General features: G+C 39.0%; 1 protein-coding gene across 1 annotated transcript in view; it reads left to right on the top strand.

Annotated features, from left to right (window-relative positions):
- BCO2 (beta-carotene oxygenase 2) overlaps positions 1-22196 on the top strand; it is a 69842-nt gene that overhangs the window by 22441 nt on the left and 25205 nt on the right. Inside the window, exons 3-4 of the mRNA XM_020882268.2 lie at positions 21539-21750; positions 21961-22076. Coding sequence (XP_020737927.2) covers positions 21539-21750; positions 21961-22076 — 328 coding nt within the window. The remainder of the gene's footprint in view (positions 1-21538; positions 21751-21960; positions 22077-22196) is intronic.

Below are 22196 nucleotides of genomic sequence, written 5' to 3'. Positions count from 1 at the left end.
TGACCTTGATTTGTTGTTGCTGTGAACCTTGGTTTCGACATCTATACTATGGTGATAGTAGTTCCACATCTGTAATCAATGTTGGGTCAGGGGACTTATATATTTGACCCTTGAACAACACAGGGGTTAGGCATGCCAAACCTCTGCACAGTGGAAAACTGTCTATAACTTACAGTCAACCTTTTGTACCCATGGATCTGTCACATCTGTGGGTTTTTATCAACCAACTGCAGATTGTATAGTTTACTACAGTATTTCAGTCCAGTTCAGTTTAGTCACTCAGTCGTGTCTTGACTCTTTGTGACCTCATGAACTGCAGCTTGCCAGGCTTCCCTGTTCATCACCAACTCCCAGGCCTTCCTCAAACTCATGTCAATCAAACCAGTGATGCCACCCAACCATCTCATCCTCTGTCGTCCCCTTCTCTTCCTGCCTTCAATCTTTCCCAGCATCAGGGTCTCTTCCAATGAGTCAGCTCTTCACATCAGGTGGCCAAAGTATTGGAGCTTCAACTTCAGCATCAGTCCTTCCAATGAATATTCAGGATTGACTTCCTTTAGGATTGACTGGTTTGATCTCCTTGCAGTCCAAGGGACTCTCAAGAACTTTCTCCAACACCACAGTTCAAAAGCATCAATTCTTCACTGCTCAACTTCCTTTATGGTCCAGCTCTCACATCCATACAACACTACTAGAAAAACCATAGCTTTGACTATACAGACCTTTGTCAGCAAAAATCTGTGTATAACTGGATCCATACAAAACAAACTTATGTTGTTCAAGGGTCAACTGTATACACACACATTATATATATGTATATATACATATATATCTTTTCATAAGTATTATTGTTGTTCAGTTGCTCAGTCGTGTCCAACTTTTGTGACCCAATGGACTGCAGCATGCCAGGCTTCTCTGTCCTTCACCATCTCCAGGAGCAGTGAGTCAGTGATGCCATCCAACCATCTCATCCTCGGTCGTCCACTTCTCCTCCTGCCTTCAATCTTTCTCAACACCAGGGTCTTTTCAAATGAGTCGGCTTTTTGCACTAGGTGACCAAAGTATTGGAGCTTCAGCTTCAGCATCCATCCTTCCAATAAATATTCAGTGTTGATGGCCTTTAGAATGGACTGGTTTGATTTCCTTGCAGTCCAAGGGACTCTCAAGAGTCTTCAGCACCACAGTTCAAAAGCATCAATTCTTCAGTGCTCAGTTTTCCTTATGGTCCAACTCTCACATCCATACATGACTGGAAAAAACTATAGCTATGACTAGACGAACCTCTGTTGGCAAAGCAGTTCTCTGCTTTTCAATATGTTGTCTAGTTTGGTCATAGCTTTTCTTCCAAGGAGCAAGCATCTTTTAATTTCATGGCTGTAGTCACCATCTGCAGTGATTTTGGAGCCCAAGAAAATGAAATCTGTCCCTGTTTCCATTGTTTCCCCATCTATTTGCCATGAAGTGATGGGACTGGTTGCCATGATCTTTGTTTTTTGAATATTGAGTTTTAAGCCAGGTTTTTCACTCTTCTCTTTCACTTTCATCAAGAGGCTTTTAGTTCCTCTTCACTTTCTGCCATGAGGGTGGTGTCATTTGCGTATCTGAGGTTACTGATATTTCTCCCGGCAATCTTGATTCCAGCTTGTGCTTTATCCAGGCCAGCATTTCGCATGATGTACTCTGAATATAAGTTAAGTAAGCAGGGTGACAATATACAGCCTTGATGTACTCCTTTCCCAATTTTGAACCAGTGTGTTGTTCCATGTCCAGTTCTAACTGTTTCTTCTTGACCTGTATACAGGTTTCTCAGGAGGCAGGCAAGGTGGTCTGGTATTCCCATTGCTTCAGGAATTTTCCGCAGTTTGCTGTGAACCACACAGTCAAAGGATTTAGAATAGTCAATGAAGTAGAGTAGATGTTTTCTTGGAATTCTCTTGCTTTTCCTATGATTCAATGGATGTTGGCAATTTGATCTCTGTTTCCTCTGCCTCTTGTAAATCCAGCTTGAACATCTGGAAGTTCTTGATTCATGTATTGTTGGAGCCTAGCTTGGAAAATTTTGATCATTACTTTGCTAGCATGTGAAATGAATACATTTGTGCAGTATTTGAACATTCTTTGGCATTGCCTTTCTTTGGGACTGGAATGAAAACTGACCTTTTCCAGTCCTGTAGCCACTGCTGAGTTTTCCAAATTTGCTGGCATATTGAGTGCAGCACTTTCTTTTAGGATTTGAAATAGTTCAGCTGGAATTCTATCACCTCCACTAGCTTTGTTCATAGTGATGCCTCCTAAGGCCCACTTGACTTCACTCTCCAAATGTTTGGTTCTAAGTGAGTGATCACACCATTGTGGTTATCTGGGTCATTAAGATCTTTTTTGTACAGTTCTTCTATGTATCCTTGCCACTTCTTAATGTCTTCTGTTTCTGTTAGGCCCATACCACTTCTGTCTTTTATTATGCCCATCTTTATATGAAATATTCACTTGAAGTGAACTGGAGTGAAAGTCACTCAGTCGTGTCTGACTCTTTGGGACCCTATGGACTATAGAGTCCATGGAATTCTCCAGGCCAGAATACTGGATTGGGTATCCTTTCCCTTCTCCAGGGGATCTTCCCAACCCAGGGATCAAACCCAGGTCTCCCACATTGCAGGCAGATTCTTTACCATCTGAGCCACAAGGGAAGCCCATATTCCTCTGGTATCTCTAATTTTCCTGAAGAGATCACTAGTCTTTAACGTTTGTTGTTTTCCTCCATTTCTTTGCATTGATCGCTGAGAAAGGCTTTCTTATCTCTCCTTGCTATTCTTTGGAACTTTGCATTCAGATGGGTATATCTTTCCTTTTCTCCTCTACCTTTTGCTTCTCTTATTTTCTCAGCTGTTTGTAAAGCCTTCTCAGACGACCATTTTGCCTTTTTGCATTTCTTTTTATTTTTGAGGATGGTTTTGATCACTGCCTCTTGTACAATATCACAAACCTGCATCCATAGTTCTTCAGGCACTCTATCAGATCTAATCCCTTGAATCCATTTGTTACTACCACTATATAATAAGGGATTTGATTTAGGTTATACCTTAGGGACTTGTGGTTTTCCCTCCTTTCTTCAACTTAAGCCTGAATTTTGCAATAAGGAGTTCATGATCTGAGCCACATTCAGCTCCAGGTCTTGTTTTGCTGACTGAATAGAGCTTCTCCATCTTTGACTGCAAAGAATATAATCAATCTGATTTTGGTGTTGACCATCTGGTGATGTCCATGTGTAGAGTCATCTCTTCTGTTGTTGGAGGAGGGTGTTTGCTATGATCAGTGTGTTCTCTTGGCAAAAGTCTGTTAGTTTTTGCCATGCTTCATGTTGTACTCCAAGGCCCAATTTGCCTGTCACTCCAGGTATCTCTTGACTTCTTACTTTTGCATTCCAGTCTCCTGTGATGGAAAGGACATCTTTTTTTTGGTGTTAGTTGTAGATCCTCATAGAACCATTCTGTTTCTGTTTCTTCAGCATTAGTGGTTGGGGCATGGACTTGGATTACTCTAATATTAAATGGTTTGCCTTGGAATTGAACCGAGATCTTTCTGTCGTTTTTGACAGTACTGCATTTTGGACTCTTTTGTTGACTATGAGGGCTACTCCATCTGTTCTAAGGGATTCTTGCCCATAGTAGCAGATACAATGGCCATCTGAATTAAATTTGCCCATTCTGGTCCGTTTTAATTCACGTATTCCTAAAATGTTGATGTTCACTCTTGCCATCTCCTATTTGACCACTTCCAATTTATCTTGATTCACGGACCTAACATTCCAGGTTTCTATGCAATTTGTTCTTTACAGCATCGGACCTTAGTTTCACCACCAGACACATCCACAGCTGGGTGTAGTTTCTGCTTTCGCTCAGCTTCTTCATTCCTTTTGGAGCTATTTCTCTGCTCTTCTCCAGTAATATATTGGGCACCTGCCAACCTGGGGAGTTCATCTTTCTGTGTTATATCTTTTGCCTTTGCATACTGTACGTGGGGTTCTCAAGGCAAGAATGCTGAAGTGGTTTGCTGTTCCCTTCTACTGAGGACATGTTTTGCAGAACTCTCCATCAAGACACATCTGTCTTTGGTGGCCCTACATTCAGTTCAGTTCAGTTCAGTAGCTCACTCATGTCTGACTCTTTGTGACCCCATGGACTGCAACATGCCAGGCTCCCTGTCTATCACCAACTCCCAGAGCCTACTCAAACTCATGTCCACTGAGTCGGTGATGCCATCAACCATCTCATCCTCAGTCATCCTCTTCTCCTCCCAACTTCAATCTTTCCCAGCATCAGGGTCTTTTCAAATGAGTCAGGTTTCACATCAGGTGACCAAAGAATTAGAGCTTCAGCTTCAGCATCAATCCTTCCAATGAATATTCAGAATTGAGTATTTCTGTTAAGATGGACTGGTTGGATCTCCTTGCAGTCCAGGGGACTCTCAAGAGTCTTCTCCAACACCTCAGTTCAAAAGCATCAATTCTTCTGCACTCAGCTTTCTTTATAGTCCTACTATCACATCCTTACATGACTACAGGAAAAACCATAGCTTTGACTAGATGGACCTTTGTTGGCAAAGTAATGTCTCTGCTTTTTAATAAGCTGTCTAGGTTGGTCATAACTTTTCTTCCAAGGAGCAAGTGTCTTTTAATTTCATGGCTGCAGTCACCATCTGCAGTGATATTGGAGCCTAAGAAAATAAAGTCTGTCAGTTTCCATTGTTTCCCCATCTATTTGCCATAAAGTGATGGGACCAGATGCCATGATCTTAGTTTTCTGAATGCTGAGTTTTAAACCAACTTTTTCACTCTCCTCTTTCACTTTTATCAAGAGGCTCTTTAGTTCTTCTTTGCTTTCTGCCATAAGGGTGGTGTCATCTGCATATCTGAGGTTATTGATATTTCTCCCAGCAACCTTGATTTCAGCTTGTGCTTCATCCAGCCTGGCATTTCACATGATGTACTCTGCATATAAGTTAAATAAGCAGGGGACAAAAATATAGCCTTGACATATATGGCGTGGCTCATAGTTTCATGAGTTAGACAATGCTGTGATCCATGTGAACAGTCTGGTTAGTCTTCTGTCATTTTGACTTTCATTCTGTCTGCCTTCTGATGGATGAGGATAAGAGGCTTGTGGAATCTTCCTGATGGGAGGGACTAGATGTGGTTCTTGCTCTGGTAGACAGGGCAATACTCAGTAAATTTTTAATCCAATTTTCTGCTGATGGGTGGGGCTGTGTTCCCTCCCTGTAGTTTGGCCTGAGGCCAAACTGTGGTAAGGGTAATGGCAGTAATGGGGACCTCCTTCAAAAAGACATATGTCAGCATGCAGTTGCTCCCAGGACTGTTGTATTCAGTGCCCCTGACTCCACAGCAGGTCGCTGTTAACCCACACCCCCACCAAAGACTCACAGACACTCACCAGCAATTCTGGCTCACTCCCTTTTGGGTTCACTGCTCCTTTCTCCTGGGTCCTGGTGCACACAAGGTTTTGTTGTGCCCTCCAAGAGTCTGTTTTCCCGGGGATTTCCAGTTCTGTTGTCAGATCCCCAAGCTGGGAAATCTGTTTTGGGTCCTAGAACTTTTACAACAGTGCGAGAACTTCTTTGGTATAATTGTTCTCCAGGTTGTGTGTCATCTGCTCAGTAGCTCTAAGTGGGGCTAATGGTGACTTTCTCTATGAGGACTTATGCCACTTGCTGCGCCTCCCAGGTCCCGCGGTAGGTCACTGCTGATTCGTGCCTCCACAGGAGACCCTGAAACACTCAAAGGCAGGTCTGGCTCAGTCTCTTATGGGGGTCACTGTTCCTTTCCTTTTATCCTGGTGCACACAAGGTTTTGTTTGTACCCTCTGATTGTCTCTGTCGGGTCTGATATTTGATTTCACAAGTGTATATTTCATAAATATATATATTTTATATAAAATTACATTGTTCAAGGATCAACTGTATATACACATTATGTACATACATATCTTTTCATAAATATAGATTTTTATATCCTGGTGACGTGCCCAGCACAGTTTCCGACACACAGTAAGTCCTCAGCAGATGGTGTTGTTATCCCAGAGCCATCCCTATTCGTGTCACACACAGACACTTTCAAACATCTCTTTTCCACACCACACCCATCTCTTGTATCCTAGACCTGTATCTTGCCAGCTGGCTGTGACACATCTCTACTCTGATGATTTGCAAATGGCTCAGCCTCTTGTTCAAAACTGAACTGCTTGCTTTTCTCCCAATATTTGCTCTTCCTGTATTTTCCATGTCAGTTAAAGAGTCATCATCCATTCAGGGGTGATTTTTTGGACTCTCTCTCTTTGTTACTGCCTACCTCATGACAGTCATCTCTGACTTATTTCTGCAGTTTGTCCTTTTCTCATTGTACTGTTTCATTTTAAGCTTTCATCTTCTCTCACTTGAATTATTACCTGGTTGTTCGTTTTTCTGTTCCATATTCTAGTGTGTTCAGAGTGACCTTTCTAAGACACAGGTTTCACTCTTTCACTTTCCTGTTCCTAAACTCCATGCTTTCCTGTTGAAGCTGACCTATTTCTCCATCATCATTGTCTGCCACTAATGGCTAATACTGATTTGTTAACTGGCTGCTTCAAGATACCATATACCTTCAGGTTCTTCCTTTTTTTTTTTTTTTTCTTTTAATCACCTAATCCTAAGATCCCGTTTTACTCTTTTCCTCCTGGCAAACATCCTTAAAGAATCATGTTCTTCTCTCTTGACTTTTCCCTGATGTCCACATCCTTCCATTCTGTTGTTCCTCCTGTGCATAGACAGTTAAAAAAAATAAAAAACAACACTTTTCCATTAGTGCAGTGATCATTGTGTTCTTCCCAGGTGGTGTTAGTGGTGAAGAATCTGACTGCCAATCCAGGAGATTCACAAGATGTGGGTCTATCCCTGGGTTGGGAAGATCCCCTGAAGTAAGAAATGGCAACCTGCTCCAGTATTCTTGCCTGGGAAATCCCAAGAACAGAAGAGTCTGGAGGGCTCAAGCCCATGGAGTTGCAAAGAATCAGATGTGACTGAACACACACACACACACACACACACACACACACACATCATGATAGTTATTTATACACCTATAATTTCTGGGCTTGGACAGTGCCTCTCAGATAGCAGAGACTCAAGAAATGTTGGTTGATTTGACTCAATAAATACCTAGAATGACAGAGTCAAGAAGGATCTTGTGAGATGGAATCTAACAAGTTAATTATCTAAAAGTAATTTGGGTCAAGAAAATCAGTTATACAAGAATGAGCACGGAAGAGATTGGCTTAATAGCAGAACGTGCCAAAAATTAGGGGTTTGCTTGACAGCTCAGTATGAGTCAACAATATGAGATGGTAACAAAGAAAAATAAGAAGGAAAGAAAAAAATATGAATAAATGAGGAAGCTGAGTGTCTGAGTTTACGCCCAGAGTATAGGTTTGGCTCTATGTATCATGATTTTATTGGGATTTAGACTGGAATAACAATAAAACTATTTTGTTTTTAATGTTTTTTGAAAAAAATTACCAAAATATGGTGAGAAACTGATAGCTGTTAGCAAGGAAAAAAGGGAGAAAGCCCAAATGCACAAAATAAGAAATGACAATGAAGGAATTCTCTGGCAGTCCAGTGGTTAGACTCCATGCTTCCACTGCAGGAGGCACCAGTGTGATCCCTGGTCAGGGAACTAAGATCCCACAAGTTGTATGTTGCAGGCAAAAAAAAAAAAAAAAAAAAAGAAATAATTAAAAAGAAGTCATTGAATAGATAAAAAATTATAAAAGACTTTGTGGGTCTCTATGCAAATACGCTTGGAAACCTCAAGGAAATGAATAATTTCCTGGGGGAAATACAGATTAACAAAATTGACAGAGGTAGAAAGTTTAAAGACACCAGTTTTTGTAGAAGTAAACAAGAAACTTATTGAATAGCCGCCTCTTTAAAAAAGCACTAAACCTCAATTATTTCACAGAGAAATTCTACCAAACTTTTGAATATCAGATAGTTCCAGTGCTTTATAGATTATTTTTGTTCAGTTGCTCAGTCATGTCCAACTCTCTGCAACCCCATGGACTGCAGCATGCCAGGCCTCCCTGTCCTTCGCCATCACCCAGAGCCTACTCAAACTCATGTCCATTGAGTCAGTGATGGAATCCAACCATCTCATCCTCTGTCATCACCTTCTCCTCCTGCCTTCAATCTTTTTCAGCATCAGGGTCTTTTCTAATGAGCTCTTCGCATAAGATGGCTGAATTATTGGAGTTTCAGCTTCAGCATCAGTCCTTCCAATTAATATTCAGGATTGATTTCCTTTAGGATTGACTGGTTTGATCTCCTTGCAATCCATGGGACTCCCAAGAGTTTTCTCCAACACCACAATTCAAATGCATCAATTCTTCATCGCTCAGCTTTCTTTATGATCAACTCTCATATCCATACATGACTACTGGAAAAATCATAGCTTTGATTATACAGACCTTGTCGGTGAAGTAATATCTCTGCTTTTTAATATGCTGTCTAGTTTTGTCATAACTTTTCTTCCAAGGAGCAAGTGCCTTTTAATTTCATGGCTGCAGTCACCATTTGCAGTGATTTTGAAGCCCAAGACAATAAAGTCTCTCACTGTTTCCACTGTTTCCCATCTATTTAACTTGAAGGGGTGGGACCAGATGCCATAATCCTAGTTGTTTGAATGCTGAGTTTTAAGCTAGATTTTTCATTCTCCTCGTTCACCTTCATCAAGAGGCTTAGTTCCTCTTTGCTTTCTGTCATAAGGGTGGTGTCATCTGCATGTCTGAGGTTATTGATATTTTTCCTGGCAATCTTGATTCCAGCTTGTGCTTTATCCAGCCTGGCATTTCACATGATGTACTCTGCATAGAAGTTAAATAAGCAGGGTGACAATATATAGCCTTGAAGTACTCCTTGCCCAGTTTTGAACCAATCTGTTGTTCCATGTCTGTTTCTAACTTTTGCTTCTTGGGCTACACAGGTTTCCCAGGAGACAGATAGGATGGTCTGGTATTCCCATCTCTTCAAGAATTTTTCAGTTTGTTGTGGCCCACACAGTCAAAGGGTTTAGAATAGTCAATGAAGCAGAAATAGATGTTTTTCTTGAATTCTCTTGCTTTTTCTATGATCCAGCAGTTGTTGGCAATTTGATCTCTGTTTCCTCTGCCTTTTCTAAATCCAGCTTCAACATCTGGAAGTTCTCAGTTAAGGTACTGTTGGAGAATTTTGAGCATTACTTTGCTAGCATGTGAAATGGTTTTGATCACCACCTCCTCTACATGTTACGAACCTGTGTCCATAGTTCTTCAGGCACTGTATATCAAATCTAATCCCTTGAATCTATTTGTCACTTCCACTGTATAATCATAAGAGATTTGATTTAGGTCATATCTGAATGACCTAGCAGTTTTCTCTACTTTCTTCAGTTTAAGTCTGAATTTTACAATAAGGAGTTCATGATCTGAGCCATTGTCAGCTCCCAATCTTGTTTTTGCTGACTGTATAGAGCTTCTTCATCTTCAACTGCAAAGAATATAGTCAGTGTGCTTTCAGTATTGACAATCTGGTGATGTTCTTGTGTAGAGTCGTCTCTTGTGTTGCTGGAGAGAGAGTTTGCAGTGACCAGTGCATTCTCTTGGCAAAAGTCTGTTAGTTTTGCCGTGCTTCATTTTGTACTCCAAGGCCAAATTTGCCTGTCACTCCAGGTATCTCTTGACTTCTTACTTTTGCATTCCAGTCCCCTGTGATGGAAAGGACATCTTTTTTTTTCTTTTTGGTATAAGTTCTAGAAGGTGTTGTAGGTCCTCATAGAACCGTTCAACTTCAGCTTCTTTGGCATTAGTGGTTGGGGCATAGACTTGGATTACTGTGCTATTGACTGGTTTGCCTTGCAAAAGAACAGAGATCATGCTGTTGTTTTTAAGTCCTTTTGCTGGCTCCCTGGGTTGGGAAATCTGTTTTGGGCCCTAGAACTGTTGCCACAGTGCGAGAACTTCTTTGGTATAACTATTCCTCAGTTTGTGTGTCATCTGCTCAGTGGCTCTGTGGTGGGGCTAATGGCGACCTCCTCCAAGAGATTTATGCCACATGCCGCGCCTCCCAGGTCTGCTGCAGCCAGAGCCACTGTCCCCGTGGCAGGTCACTGCCGACCAGGGCCTTCACAGGAGACTCTCAAACCCTCAAAGGCAGGTCTGGCTCAGTCTCTTGCGGGGATCACTGCCCCCTTCCCTTTATCCTGCTGTGCACAAGGTTTTGTTTGTCCTCTCTGATTTTCTCTGGTGGATCTGAGATTTCATTTTAAATGTGATTGCGCCTCTCCTGTTTTATTGGGGCTTCTCCTTTGCCCTTGGATGTGGGGTATCTTTTTTTGTTGATAGCCAACATTCTCCCGTTGATGGTTGTTCAGCAGCTAGTTGTGATTTTGGTGTTTTCACAAGAGAAGATGAGTGTACATCCCTCTACTCTGCCATCTTACTTACAGCAGATATAAGATTAATTTAGAGGCTTGAAAATGCAGGGACGTTTCCCAATTCTTCTTATGAAGCAAGTCTAATATTGGTATCAACACATGACAAAGTTGATACAAAAAAGAAAACAATTATTCCTATTATTTATGAATATCCATTAAAAAGTACAAAATATATAGTACTAATAGAATGCTAATAAATATTTTCTTAGGAAACAGAATCCAACACTACATTAAAAGCATAATTCACTATCATCAGGTAGGATTAATTCCAAGAATGCATGAGAGGTTCATAATTTGGAAATCTATCTTGTCATTCACAATATTAATAGGTTGGTGGAAAAATAATCATGTGTGTGCATGCTCAGTCATATCTGACTCTTTGTGACCCCAAGGACTGTGGCCCGGCAGGCTCTTCTGTCTGTGGGATTCTACAGGCAAGACTATTGGAGTAAGGTGCCATTTCCTACTCCAGAGGATCTTCTTGACCCAGGGATTGAACCCACATCTCCTGCATTGGCAGGCAGATTCTTTACCACTGTGCAACCTGGGAAGCCACACACACATATATTATATACACATATGTATATACATGAAGTGAAGTGAAGTCGCTCAGTCGTGTCCTACTGTTTGCGACCCCGTGGACTGTAGCCTACCAGGCTCCTCCATCCATGGGATTCTCCAGGCAAGAATACTGGAGTAGGTTGCCATTTCCTTCTCCAGGGGATCTTCCCAACCCAGGGATCGAACCCGTGTCTCCTGCATTGCAGGCAGACGCTTTAACCTCTGAGCCACCAGGGACGCCCCATATATATACATATATACACACACACACACATAAATTGATATATTTTCATCTTAGTACTAAAGCCAGTACTACTAATTGGGAAACACTACAAGTGTTTTATTTATTTTTTTTATTGAAGGATAATTGCTTTAAAGTATTTTGTTGTTTTCTGTCAAACCTCAATATGAATCAGCCATAAGTAAACATATATCCCCTCCGTTTTGAAACTCCCTCCCATCCTTTGCCCCATCCCACCCCTCTAGATTGATACAGAGCCCTTGTTTGAGTTTCCTGAGCCATACAGCAAATTCCCATTGGCTATCCATTTTACATATGGTAATGTAAGTTTCCATGTTACTCTTTCCACACATTTCACCCTCTTCTCCACTCTCGCCATATCCATAAGTCTATTCTCTATGTCTGTTTCTCCATTGCTGCCCTGCAAAGAAATTCTTCAGTACCATTTTTCTAGATTCTGTATATATGTGTTAGAATATGATATTTATGTTTCTCTTTCTGACTCATTTCACTCTGTATATAGGTACTAGGTTCATCCACCTCATCAGACTGACTCAAATGCATTCCTTTTTATGGCTGAGTAATATTCTATTGTGTATATGTACTACAACTTCTTTATCCATTCATCTGTCGATGGACATCTAGGTTGCTTCCATGTTCTAGCTGTTGTAAATAGTGCTGCAATGAAAAATGGGATACATGTGTCTTTTTCAATTTTGGTTTCCTCAGGGTATATGCCTGGGAGTGGGATTGCTGGGTCATATGGTGGTTTAATTCCTAGTTTTTTAAGGACTCTCCATACCAACTTCCATAGTGGCTGCATCAATTTACACTCCCACCAACAGTGCCAGAGTGTTCCCTTTTCTTCACACCTTTTCCAGCATTTATTGTTTGTAGACTTTTTGATCATGGCCATTCTGACTGGTATGAGGTGATGTTGCATTGTAGTTTTGATTTGCATTTCTCTAATAATGAACGATGTTGGGTACCCTTTCAGGTGTTTGTTAGCCATCTGTATGTCTTCTTTGGAGAAATGTCTGTTTAGGTCTTTTTCTTACTTTTTGATTGGGTTGTTTGTTTTTCTGGCTTTGAGTTGTATGAGTTGCTTGTATATTTTGGAAATTAATCCTTTGTCAGTTGTTTCACTTGCTATTATATTCTCCCATTCTGAGGATTGTCTTTTCACCTTGCTTATAGTTTCCTTTGCTATGTAAAAACTTTTAAGTTTAATTAGGTCCCACTTGTTTACTTTTGTTTTTATTTCCATTACTCTAGGAGGTGGGTCATAGAGGATCTTTCTTTGATTTATGTCATCGAGTGTTCTGCCTATGTTTTCCTCTAAGAGTTTTATAGTTTCTGGTCTTACATTTAGGTCTTTAACCCATTTTGAGTTTATCTTTGTGTATGGTGTTAGGAAGTATTCTAATTTCATTCTTTTACATGTAGCTGTCCTGTTTCCCCAGCACCATTTATTGAAGAGGCTGTCTTTGCCCCATTGTATATTCTTTTCTCCTTTGTCAAAAATAAGGAACCCATAGGTGCATGGGTTTATTTCTGGGCTTTCTATCTTGTTCCATTGGCCTATATTTCTGTTTTTGTGCCAGTACCATACTTTCTTGATGACTGTAGCTTTGCAGTATAATCTGAAGTCAGGAAAGTTGATTCTTCTTTCTCAAGAGTGCTTTGGCTATTTGGGATCTTCTGTGTTTCCATATGAATTGTGCAATTTTTTGTTCTAGTTCTGTGAAAAATGCCATCGGTAATTTGATAGGGATTGCATTTAATCTGTAGATTGCATTTGGTAATAGTCATTTTCACAATATTGATCCTTCCTTTTGTTTGCTTAGGTAAGTTTATTCCTAGATATTTAATTCTTTTTGTTACAATGGTGAATGGGATTGATTCCTTAATTTCTCTTTCTGATTTTTCATTGTTAGTATATAGAAATTCAAGTGATTTCTGTGTATTGATTTTGTATCCTGCAACTTTGCTAAATTCACTGATTGCCTCTAGTAATTTTTTGATAATATTTTTAGGATTTTCTATGTACAGTATCATGTGATCTGCAAACAGTGAGAGCTTTACTTCTTCTTTTCTGATCTGGATTCCTTTTTTTCTTTTTCTTCTCTGATTGCTGTAGCTAGGACTTCCAGAACTATGCTGAATAATAGTGGTGAAAGTGGACATCCTTGTCTTGTTCCTGATTTTAGGGGGAAGGCTTTCAGTTTTTCTACCATTGAGAATAATGTTTGCTGTAGGCTTAAAAATAATGTAGGCTTATCATATATGGCCTTTACTATGTTGAGGTAGGTTCCTTCCATGCCCATTTTTTGAAGCATTTTAATCATAAATGGGTGCTGAATTTTGTCAAAAGCTTTTTTCTGCATCTATTGAGATGATCATATGGTTTTTATCTTTCAATTTGTTAATATGGTGTATCACATTGATTGTTTTGCATATATTGAAGAATCCTTGCATTCCTGGAATAAACCCAACTTGATCATGGTAAGCTTTTTGATGTGTTGCTGAATTCTGTTTGCTAAAATTTTGTTGAGGACTTTTGCATCTATCTTCATTAGTGATTGGCCTGTAGTTTCTTTTTTTGTGTTGTCTTTGTCTGGTTTTGGTATCAGGATGATGGTGGCCTCGTAGAATGAGTTTGAAAGTGTTCCTTCCTCTGAAATTTTTTGAAAGAGTTTTAGAAGGATAGGCATTAGCTCTTCTCTAAATGTTTGATAGAATTCTCCTGTGAAGACTAGGCTTTTGTTTTTGGGGAGATTTTAGATCACAGCTTCAATTTCAGTGCTTGTAATTGGGTTGTTTATAATTTCTGTTTCTTCCTGGTTCAGTCCTGGAAGATTGGACTTTTCTAAGAATCTGTCCATTTCTTCCAAGTTATCCATTTTATGCCATATAGTTGTTCATAAGAGTCTCTTATAATCCTTTGTATTTCTACATTGTCTGTTGTAACCTCTCCTTTTTCATTTTTAATTTTATTGATATGATTCTTCTCTCTTTTTCTCTTGATGAGTCTGGCTAAAGGTTCTTCAATTTTGTTTATCTTCTCAAAGAATCAGCTTTTAGTTTTATTAATTTTTACTATTGTTTTCTTTCATTTCTTTTTCACTTATTTCTGCTCTGATCTTTGTGATTTCTTTCCTTCTACTAATTTTGGGTCTTTTTGTTCTTCTTTTTCCAGTTGTTTTAGGTGTAAAGTTCAGTTGTTTTTTCTAAACAAAGTTTAGATGTTTTTCTTGTAAAGTTTCAATGTTTTTCTTGTTTCTTGAGGTAGGATCGTGTTGCTATAAACTTCCCTCTTAGAACTCCTTTTGCTGCATCCTATAGATTTTGAGTTGTCGTGTTTCCATTGTCATTTGTTTCTAGAAAGTTTTCAATTTCCCTTTTGATTTCTTCAGTAACCTGTTGGTTGTTTAGAAATGTGTTGTTTAATCTCCATGTGTTTGTGTTTTTTAGTTTTTTTTCTTGTAGTTGATATCTAGTCTTATAACATTGTGGTCGAAGAAGATGCTAGATATGATTTCAATTTTCTTAAATTTACTGAGGTTTGATATGTGACCCAAGATGTGGTGTATCCTGGATAATGTTCCATGTGCACCTTAGAAGAAGGTATATTCTTCTGCATTTGGAAGGAGAATGTCCTGAAGATATCAATGAGATCCATCTCATCTAATATATCATTTAGGGCTTGTATTTCCTTATTAATCTTCTGTTTTGATGATCTGTCCATTGGTGTGAGTGGAGTGTTAAAGTCTCCTACCATTACTGTGTTACTGTGAATTTCTCCTTTTATGTCTGTTAATGTTTGTCTTATGTACTGAGGTGTTCCTATGTTGGGTGCATAGATATTTACAATTGGTTGTGTCTTCTTTTTGGATTGATCTCTTGATCATTATGTAGTGTTCTTCCTTATCTCTTGTAATCTTCTTTATTTTAAGGTCTATTTTGTCTGATATGAGGATTGCTACTCCAGTTTTCTTTTGCTTCCTGTTGGCATGGAATATTTTTCCATCCTCTCACTTTCTGTCTATATGTGTCTTGAGGTCTGGGGTGGGTTTCTTGTAGACAGCATATATATGGGTCTTGTTTCTGTATCCATTCGGCCAGTCTGTGTCTTTTGGTTGGAGCATTTAATCTGTTTACATTTAAGGTAATTATTGATATATATGTTCCTATTGCCATTTTCTTAATTGTTTGGGGTTGATTTTGTAGATTTTTTTTTCTTCTCTTGTATTTTTTCACTGTTTAAGTCCCTTTAACATTTGCTGTAAAGCTGGTTTGGTGGTACTGAATTCTCTTAACTTTTGCTTGTCTGATAAGCTTTTTATTTCTCCATCAATTTTAAATGACATCCTTGCCGGGTACAGTAATCTTGGTTGTAGATTTTTCCCTTTCACTACTTTAAATATATCCTGCCACTCCCTTCTGGCCTGCAGAGCTTCTGCTGAAACATCAACTGTGAAGTGTATGGGGTTTCCCTGTATTTACTTCTCCCTTGCTACTTTTAATATTTTTTCTTTGTGTTTAGTCTTTGGTAGTTTGATTAGTGTGTGTCTTTTGGTGTGTTTCTCCTTGGATTTATCCTAAATGGGACTCTTTGTGCCTCTTGGACTTGACTATTTCCCTTTCCATGTTGGGGAAATTTTCAACTATAATCTCTTCAAAAATTTTCTCATACCCTTTCTTTTTCTCTTCTTCTTCTTCTGGGACCCCTATAATTCAAATGTTGGTGCATTTGATATTGTCCCAGAGGTCTCAGATTATCCTCAGTTCTTTTCATTCCTTCTACTTTATTCTGCTCTTCAGAAGTTATTTCCACCACTTTATCTTCCAGCTCACTGATTCATTCTTCTGCTTCAAATGTTCTCTATTGATTCTTTCCAGAGTATTTTTAATTTCAGTAATTGTGTTGTTTGTTTCTGTATGTTTATTCTTTAATTCTTCCGGGTCTTTGTTGATTCTTACATTTTTTTCTATTTTATTTTCAAGGTTTTTGATCATCTTTACTATCATTATTCTGAATTCTTTTTCAGGTAGTTTGCCTATTTCCTCTTCATTTATTTGGACTTTTGTGTTTCTAGTTTGTTCCTTCATTTGTGTAGTATTTCCCTGCCTTTTCATTATTATTTTTTTAACTTATTGTGTTTGAGGTCTCCTTTTCCCAGGACTCAAGATTGAATTCTTTCTTCCTTTGGGTTTCTGCCCTCCTAAGGTTGGTCCAGTGGTTTCTGTAAGCTTCCTGTGGGGTGAGATTTGTGCTGAGTTTTTGTTTGTTTGTTTGTTTTTCCTCTGATGGGCAAGGCTGAGTGAGGTGGTAATCCTGTCTGCTGATGATTGGGTCTATTATATGAGGCATCCTGCACAGGGTGCTACTGGGGGCTGTGTGATGCCGGTCTTGTATTCAGCTGGTTTCCTTTGTATGATTTCTCACCATTTGACACTCCCCAGGGTTAGTTCCCTGGTGGTCCAGGGCTCTGGAGTCAGTGCTCCCACTCCAGAGGCTCAGGGCTTAGTCTCTGGTCAGGAACGAAGATTCCACAAGTGGTTTTTTTATGGCATTAAGTGAGAGTAAAACAAATATCCAAAAATGAGAAGCCAAAGATGAGTCCCAGACAAATGGCAGTTACAAAATCAGGCAAATAATAATTAAATAATGGAGAATACACATATACATACACCTATGGGCAAAGTCAAAACAGTCCAAGAAAAATAAAGTATAGTAGATTGACCTGGCAAACAAAGGAAATCAAAAATTTTATTTACCATTTAAGAACAAAACTAACTAAAGTGCAAACTGAAAACAAAACTAAAGCAAGATGCCAAGTGGGGAATAAAGCAATGAAAACAAAACTAAGAAACATGTTGAGAGGAAAGGGAAGAAAGAAAGAATAGATATGCAAAGTTAAATAGAGGTAGATGAAGATTTATATATGTTAAAGTTTAACTTCAAGGGGAAAAGAACAGTAGGAAAGGCAAACAAAGGAATAAATGTAGAAAAAATATAACAGGTTTAAAAAATTAAAATAATAAAATTAAGATTATATTTTAAAATTAAAATATATTTATATTTTATATTTAAATATAATATGTTTAAAAATTAAAATTATAAAATCAGAATTATATTTTAAAATTAAAATATATTATATTGTATATTATATTTATATTTAAAATAAAAATATATATTAAAAAATAAAATTATAAAAAAGAGAAAAGAAAAACAGAAGAAGAAAGAAAAAAGGAAAAAAAATGGAAAACTCCACAGAACTGCAAAAGCCCAACATAGAGTCAGAGGTTTATAACAACAATAAAAAGTGTGACTGAATATACACATATTCATATACACCCATAAGCAAAATCAAGCAGTCCTACAAAAGTAAAGTACAGTGGATTGACTCAGTGAACAAAGGAAACCAAAAATTACATCTACCAGAACAAAACTAACTAAAGCACAAACTGGAAAGCAAAACTAAAGAAGGCACCAATTGGGGAATAAAGCAATGAAAAAAAACTAGCAAATATGTTGAGAGGAAAGGAAAGAAAGAAAAGAAAGAAAGAATAGATATGCAAAGTTAAATAGAGGTAGATAAAGAAGATTTATATACATTAAAGATTAACTGCGTGGGGAAAAGAATAGTAGGAAAAGCAAACAAACGAATAAATGTAAAAAAAAATAATAGGTTTAAAAAAATTAAAATTAAAGAGAAAAAAAAGGGAAACGCCACAGAACTGCAGAAGCCCAACATAGAGGCAGAGGTTTATAACAATAAAAAATGTGACCTGGGGGGAAATAAAAATCTCAAAAGCTTAATTAGATTTCATAGTGCCAATAAAATTGACAACTACAACATAGGGGGAAAAAAAAAGAAAAAATCCAAAGGAATCTCCAGAACAAATAAAAACTTAAGAATAATAATAATGTTTTTCTTGAGTCACTGCTGTCCTTTCCCTCGCTGGGAGTCACAGTCCACCTCACCTCCCTAGGATGCCCCCCAACACTGTGCTGATCTCTGGACCTGCTGTGGAGGCAGCTCAGATCCTAATCTTGTCCTACTCCTGTGTGTTCTTGCCTCCAATGTCCACTAGTGCATTTTCTTTTGTGGGAACTCTCAATGACCTTTTTTATATTCCATAGACACAGAGTCTGGTTACTTGGTTGTGTGGATTTAATCTGCAGTGTGTACAGCTGGTGGGAAGGTTTTGGGTCTTCTTCCTTAGCCACACTACCCCTAGGTTTCAACTGTTGTTTTATTTACACCTCTGCATGTGGGTCGTGCACTGGGGTTTGCTCCTGAGGCTGTCCTGGAGGACTTGGGTCTGCCCCTGTGAGGGCCAGGTGTGGAGGTGGTGCAGCTGCTTGGGTCACAGGGTTTCTGGCAGCACCAGGTTCTCAGGGGAGTAGGTGGCTAGGGAACCAGGAAATATAGCGCTCTAGAAGGGTATGGCAACCAGTATTGGCCAATATGCTCCAGTATTCTTGCCGGGAGACTCTCCATCCCTGACAGAGAAGCCTGGCAGGCCACAGTCTACAGGGTTGCAAAGAGTCAGACACAACTGAAGTGACCCTGTGCCCATAGACGCAAGACATGTTTTGCCTGTGGCAGCTCTGCCCCAGTGAGAGTCAACCATGAAGGTGGCGCAGCTGCTTGGCTTTCGGGGACCCTGGCAGCGCCAAGTATGCAGGGACAGGCTGCCTCTGCCGCAGGAGTTATGGTCCTCTCAGAGTCTTTATTCCAGCCTCTTGTAGCTGGCAATCGAAGGCCTCTTTGGCTAGTCTTTCTCCATAGCCCCGCCCGTTCAGGCACTTAGAGGGCTTCCTTGCCTGGGGTCCTTCTCTGTTGTTCAGCGCGCCAGGCACTTAAAGGGGCGCCCTGGCTGGGGTCCTACTCTGTAGATCAGCATGTCAGGCACTTAAAGGGGCGCCCTGCCTGGGGTCCTGCTCGTAGTTCAGTGCCTCAGGCGTTTTATGGGCCAGTCTCTCTATTGTTCAGGTGCTGGTGTGTAGAGAGAAAGAGACTATGGTGATGGCTCCACCCGCTAGGCATGACTCAGCAGTATCGCCTTGCTTCCATGGCTGCCTGGCTTTCCTCCACAGGGCTTTCCCACCACAACCTCTTTCCTCACATCCCCTCAGTGCACCTCTCTGCAATCAACAGCAGCCCTTGCCCTGGGATTGCTCCACAGTCCCCAAACTCCATCTCCCAGCCACTGCACCTTCCAGGGGACCTGCGTCCCTGTCCAGGGTATATATAGCTGCAGCAAGGACTGTCTGATTCTCATTCCATTTAGGCTGCCATAGATCGGCTGTTTCACTCTCAGCCTTAAATGTTTCTCCTCTGACTCAATCACCCTGATGTGGGGATTGGACCCCTGCTTCAGCTCCCCCACTCACCAAGGGCGGATCTAGTCCTACAAACACTCCTGTTTTCCCCCTAGTTCCTTGTCCTGCTGAGTTCTGTGTGGTTCTATATATTCTTTACCTCTGGTCAGGTACTCCTCTCTGCTCTCAACTGGTGTTCTGCATGCACTTCTGTGTCTGAAGGTGTATTCCTGATGTTCCATGGAGAGAGATGTACTCCATGTCCACCTACTCCTCCACCATCTTGTTCTCTTGGATCCTCTGTTCTTTGAGTAGGATGGATGATTCAATATCACAAAGATGTCAGTTCTCCCTAAGTCATTTTTTAAGTTTAATACAACCTTAATAAAAATCCTAGTTTTTAAAGGAAATTAGATGAATGAATACTAAATTTCATGTGGAAAAATAAATACACAAGAATAGTCAAGAAAACACTAAGAAAGAAAATTGTCTGAGCGGTGGAAACTAGCCTTGTTGTTGTTGTTGTCTTGTCGCTCAGTCATGTCTGACACTTTGCAACCCCATGGACTGGAGACTAGCCTTATCAGATCTTAAAATATAATTTTATATTATTTTAATTAAATATGAAAATATAATTAAAATATTATGATATCAATATATTAATGGACAAATAGGCAAATTATATAGAATAGAAAACCCAGAAATGGACCCAAGAACTTACAGAAATTTAGTTTATGATAAAGATGGCATCTTAAATCAATATGTAAAGAGGGTCTTTTATAAAAACTTTATTTCTCGCAGTTTAACACAATTGTGATGAAAAATAAAATATACTATCTCAGCCATATTTAAATGTACAGGTTAGTCTTGTGGAACAGATCTTCAGAACTTTTTCATCTTAAAAAACTGAAACTCTATACTCATTAAACAATAGATCCCTATTTCTCCCTCTGCTGAGCCCCTAATAACCACCATTCTACTTCATGTTTCTATGAGTTTGATTACTTTAGATACTTCATGTAAGTGCTATTGTATAGTATTTGTCTTTTTGTGACTGGCTTATTTCACCATGTTATAGCATGTGACAGAATTTCTCTCCTTTTTGAGGCTGAATAATATTCCACTATATGTTAAATTTTGTTTATCCCATTCTTCAGCTGATGGATGCCTAGGTTCTTTCTACCTTTTGGTTATTGTAAATAATGCTGCTATAACTTTAAGATAAGACCAAGCATTTTTGCTTTCTTTTCCATGCTGAAGACATTAAACATTCGATCTGTCAAGCATATGAGAGAAAAGACTAATGATAAACCCTTCAAAAAGTAAAGTGAAAATTTTTCCTTATAGTGTTTTAATGTTCCATCATTTAGATACATCATTTCTAGTGTGATAATATGGACAAAAATGATTATCCATTAAGGACAGTCATCTTATTTGCTTACTTTAGCATAGTTTTGATAAATTTGACAAAAATTTAAATAAACAGAAAATGTAATACATAAAAGATATGAAGATAACTACATCTAAAAGTTTTGGAATCCATTTTAATTTGAGAAATATCAAGCATTCCATATGCTATTACCTTGGCTATAGGGTAAAGATACAATTATCTTAGAAGTCAACAGCTTAGGGTTTTCCTTTAGCCCTCTGATGTATGAGGTTTTTGATAAGGGGTTAGGATCAAAAGAACATAAGTTGGTCTTTCATTGTTGTACTCCAGTATATACTCAAAATCTGTTGTCATCCCTTAATTTCAAGTTCTTTGACTAATCAGGTTGTGCTAGGAACCCATCCCATTCCCTTATCTCTGTATTTGAACTCTCTCCTTTGACCCCATGTTTTTCTTCCTAATACTTATTTTTCTATTTTTGCTCCTACCAAGGTACAATCACTGGTTTGATGGAATGGCTTTACTTCACCAGTTCAAGATGGAGAAGGGCACAGTGACATATAGGAGCAAATTTCTACAGAGTGATGCATATAAAGCCAACAGTGTTCATGATCGAATTGTGATCTCAGAATTTGGCACATTGGCTCTCCCTGACCCATGCAAGAATGTTTTTGAACGTTTCATGTCAAAATTTGAAAAGCCTGGTAAGCACCCTTTATTATGCCCAGAATTTTCAGGTAATAGTGATGATTCTTTTAATTATTATGACATATGTCAATCTTTATAAATATGGATCTTGATGTTTATTTATTTTGATATGAGAGGATGGTTCAACTGCTTTCTCCCTTGATTGTGTGCTTAGGATCTGCTATAGTAAGTTGTGGTGTTTAAATAACTTTGGGATTTGGTTTCAGCAATTACTGACAACACCAGTGTCAACTATGTGCAATACAAGGGTGATTACTACCTTAGTACGGAAACCAACTTTATGAATAAAGTGGACATTGAGACCCTGGAAAAAACAGAAAAGGTAAAATATAGGTTAAAAATATAATAGAGCCTAAAATTTCTCTCCAAATAATCTCAAATACTTTTTAGAGTAGTTATTATCAGAAGAAAAATTTGGATTCTTAAACAAAATCAAAGTTAC

This window comes from Odocoileus virginianus, chromosome 10 (genome assembly GCF_023699985.2).
Source record: "Odocoileus virginianus isolate 20LAN1187 ecotype Illinois chromosome 10, Ovbor_1.2, whole genome shotgun sequence".
NCBI classification, from domain to species: Eukaryota; Metazoa; Chordata; class Mammalia; order Artiodactyla; family Cervidae; genus Odocoileus; species Odocoileus virginianus.
The sequence above is the reverse complement of the archived record's forward strand: the minus strand, read 5'-3'. Positions and strand labels throughout refer to the sequence as shown.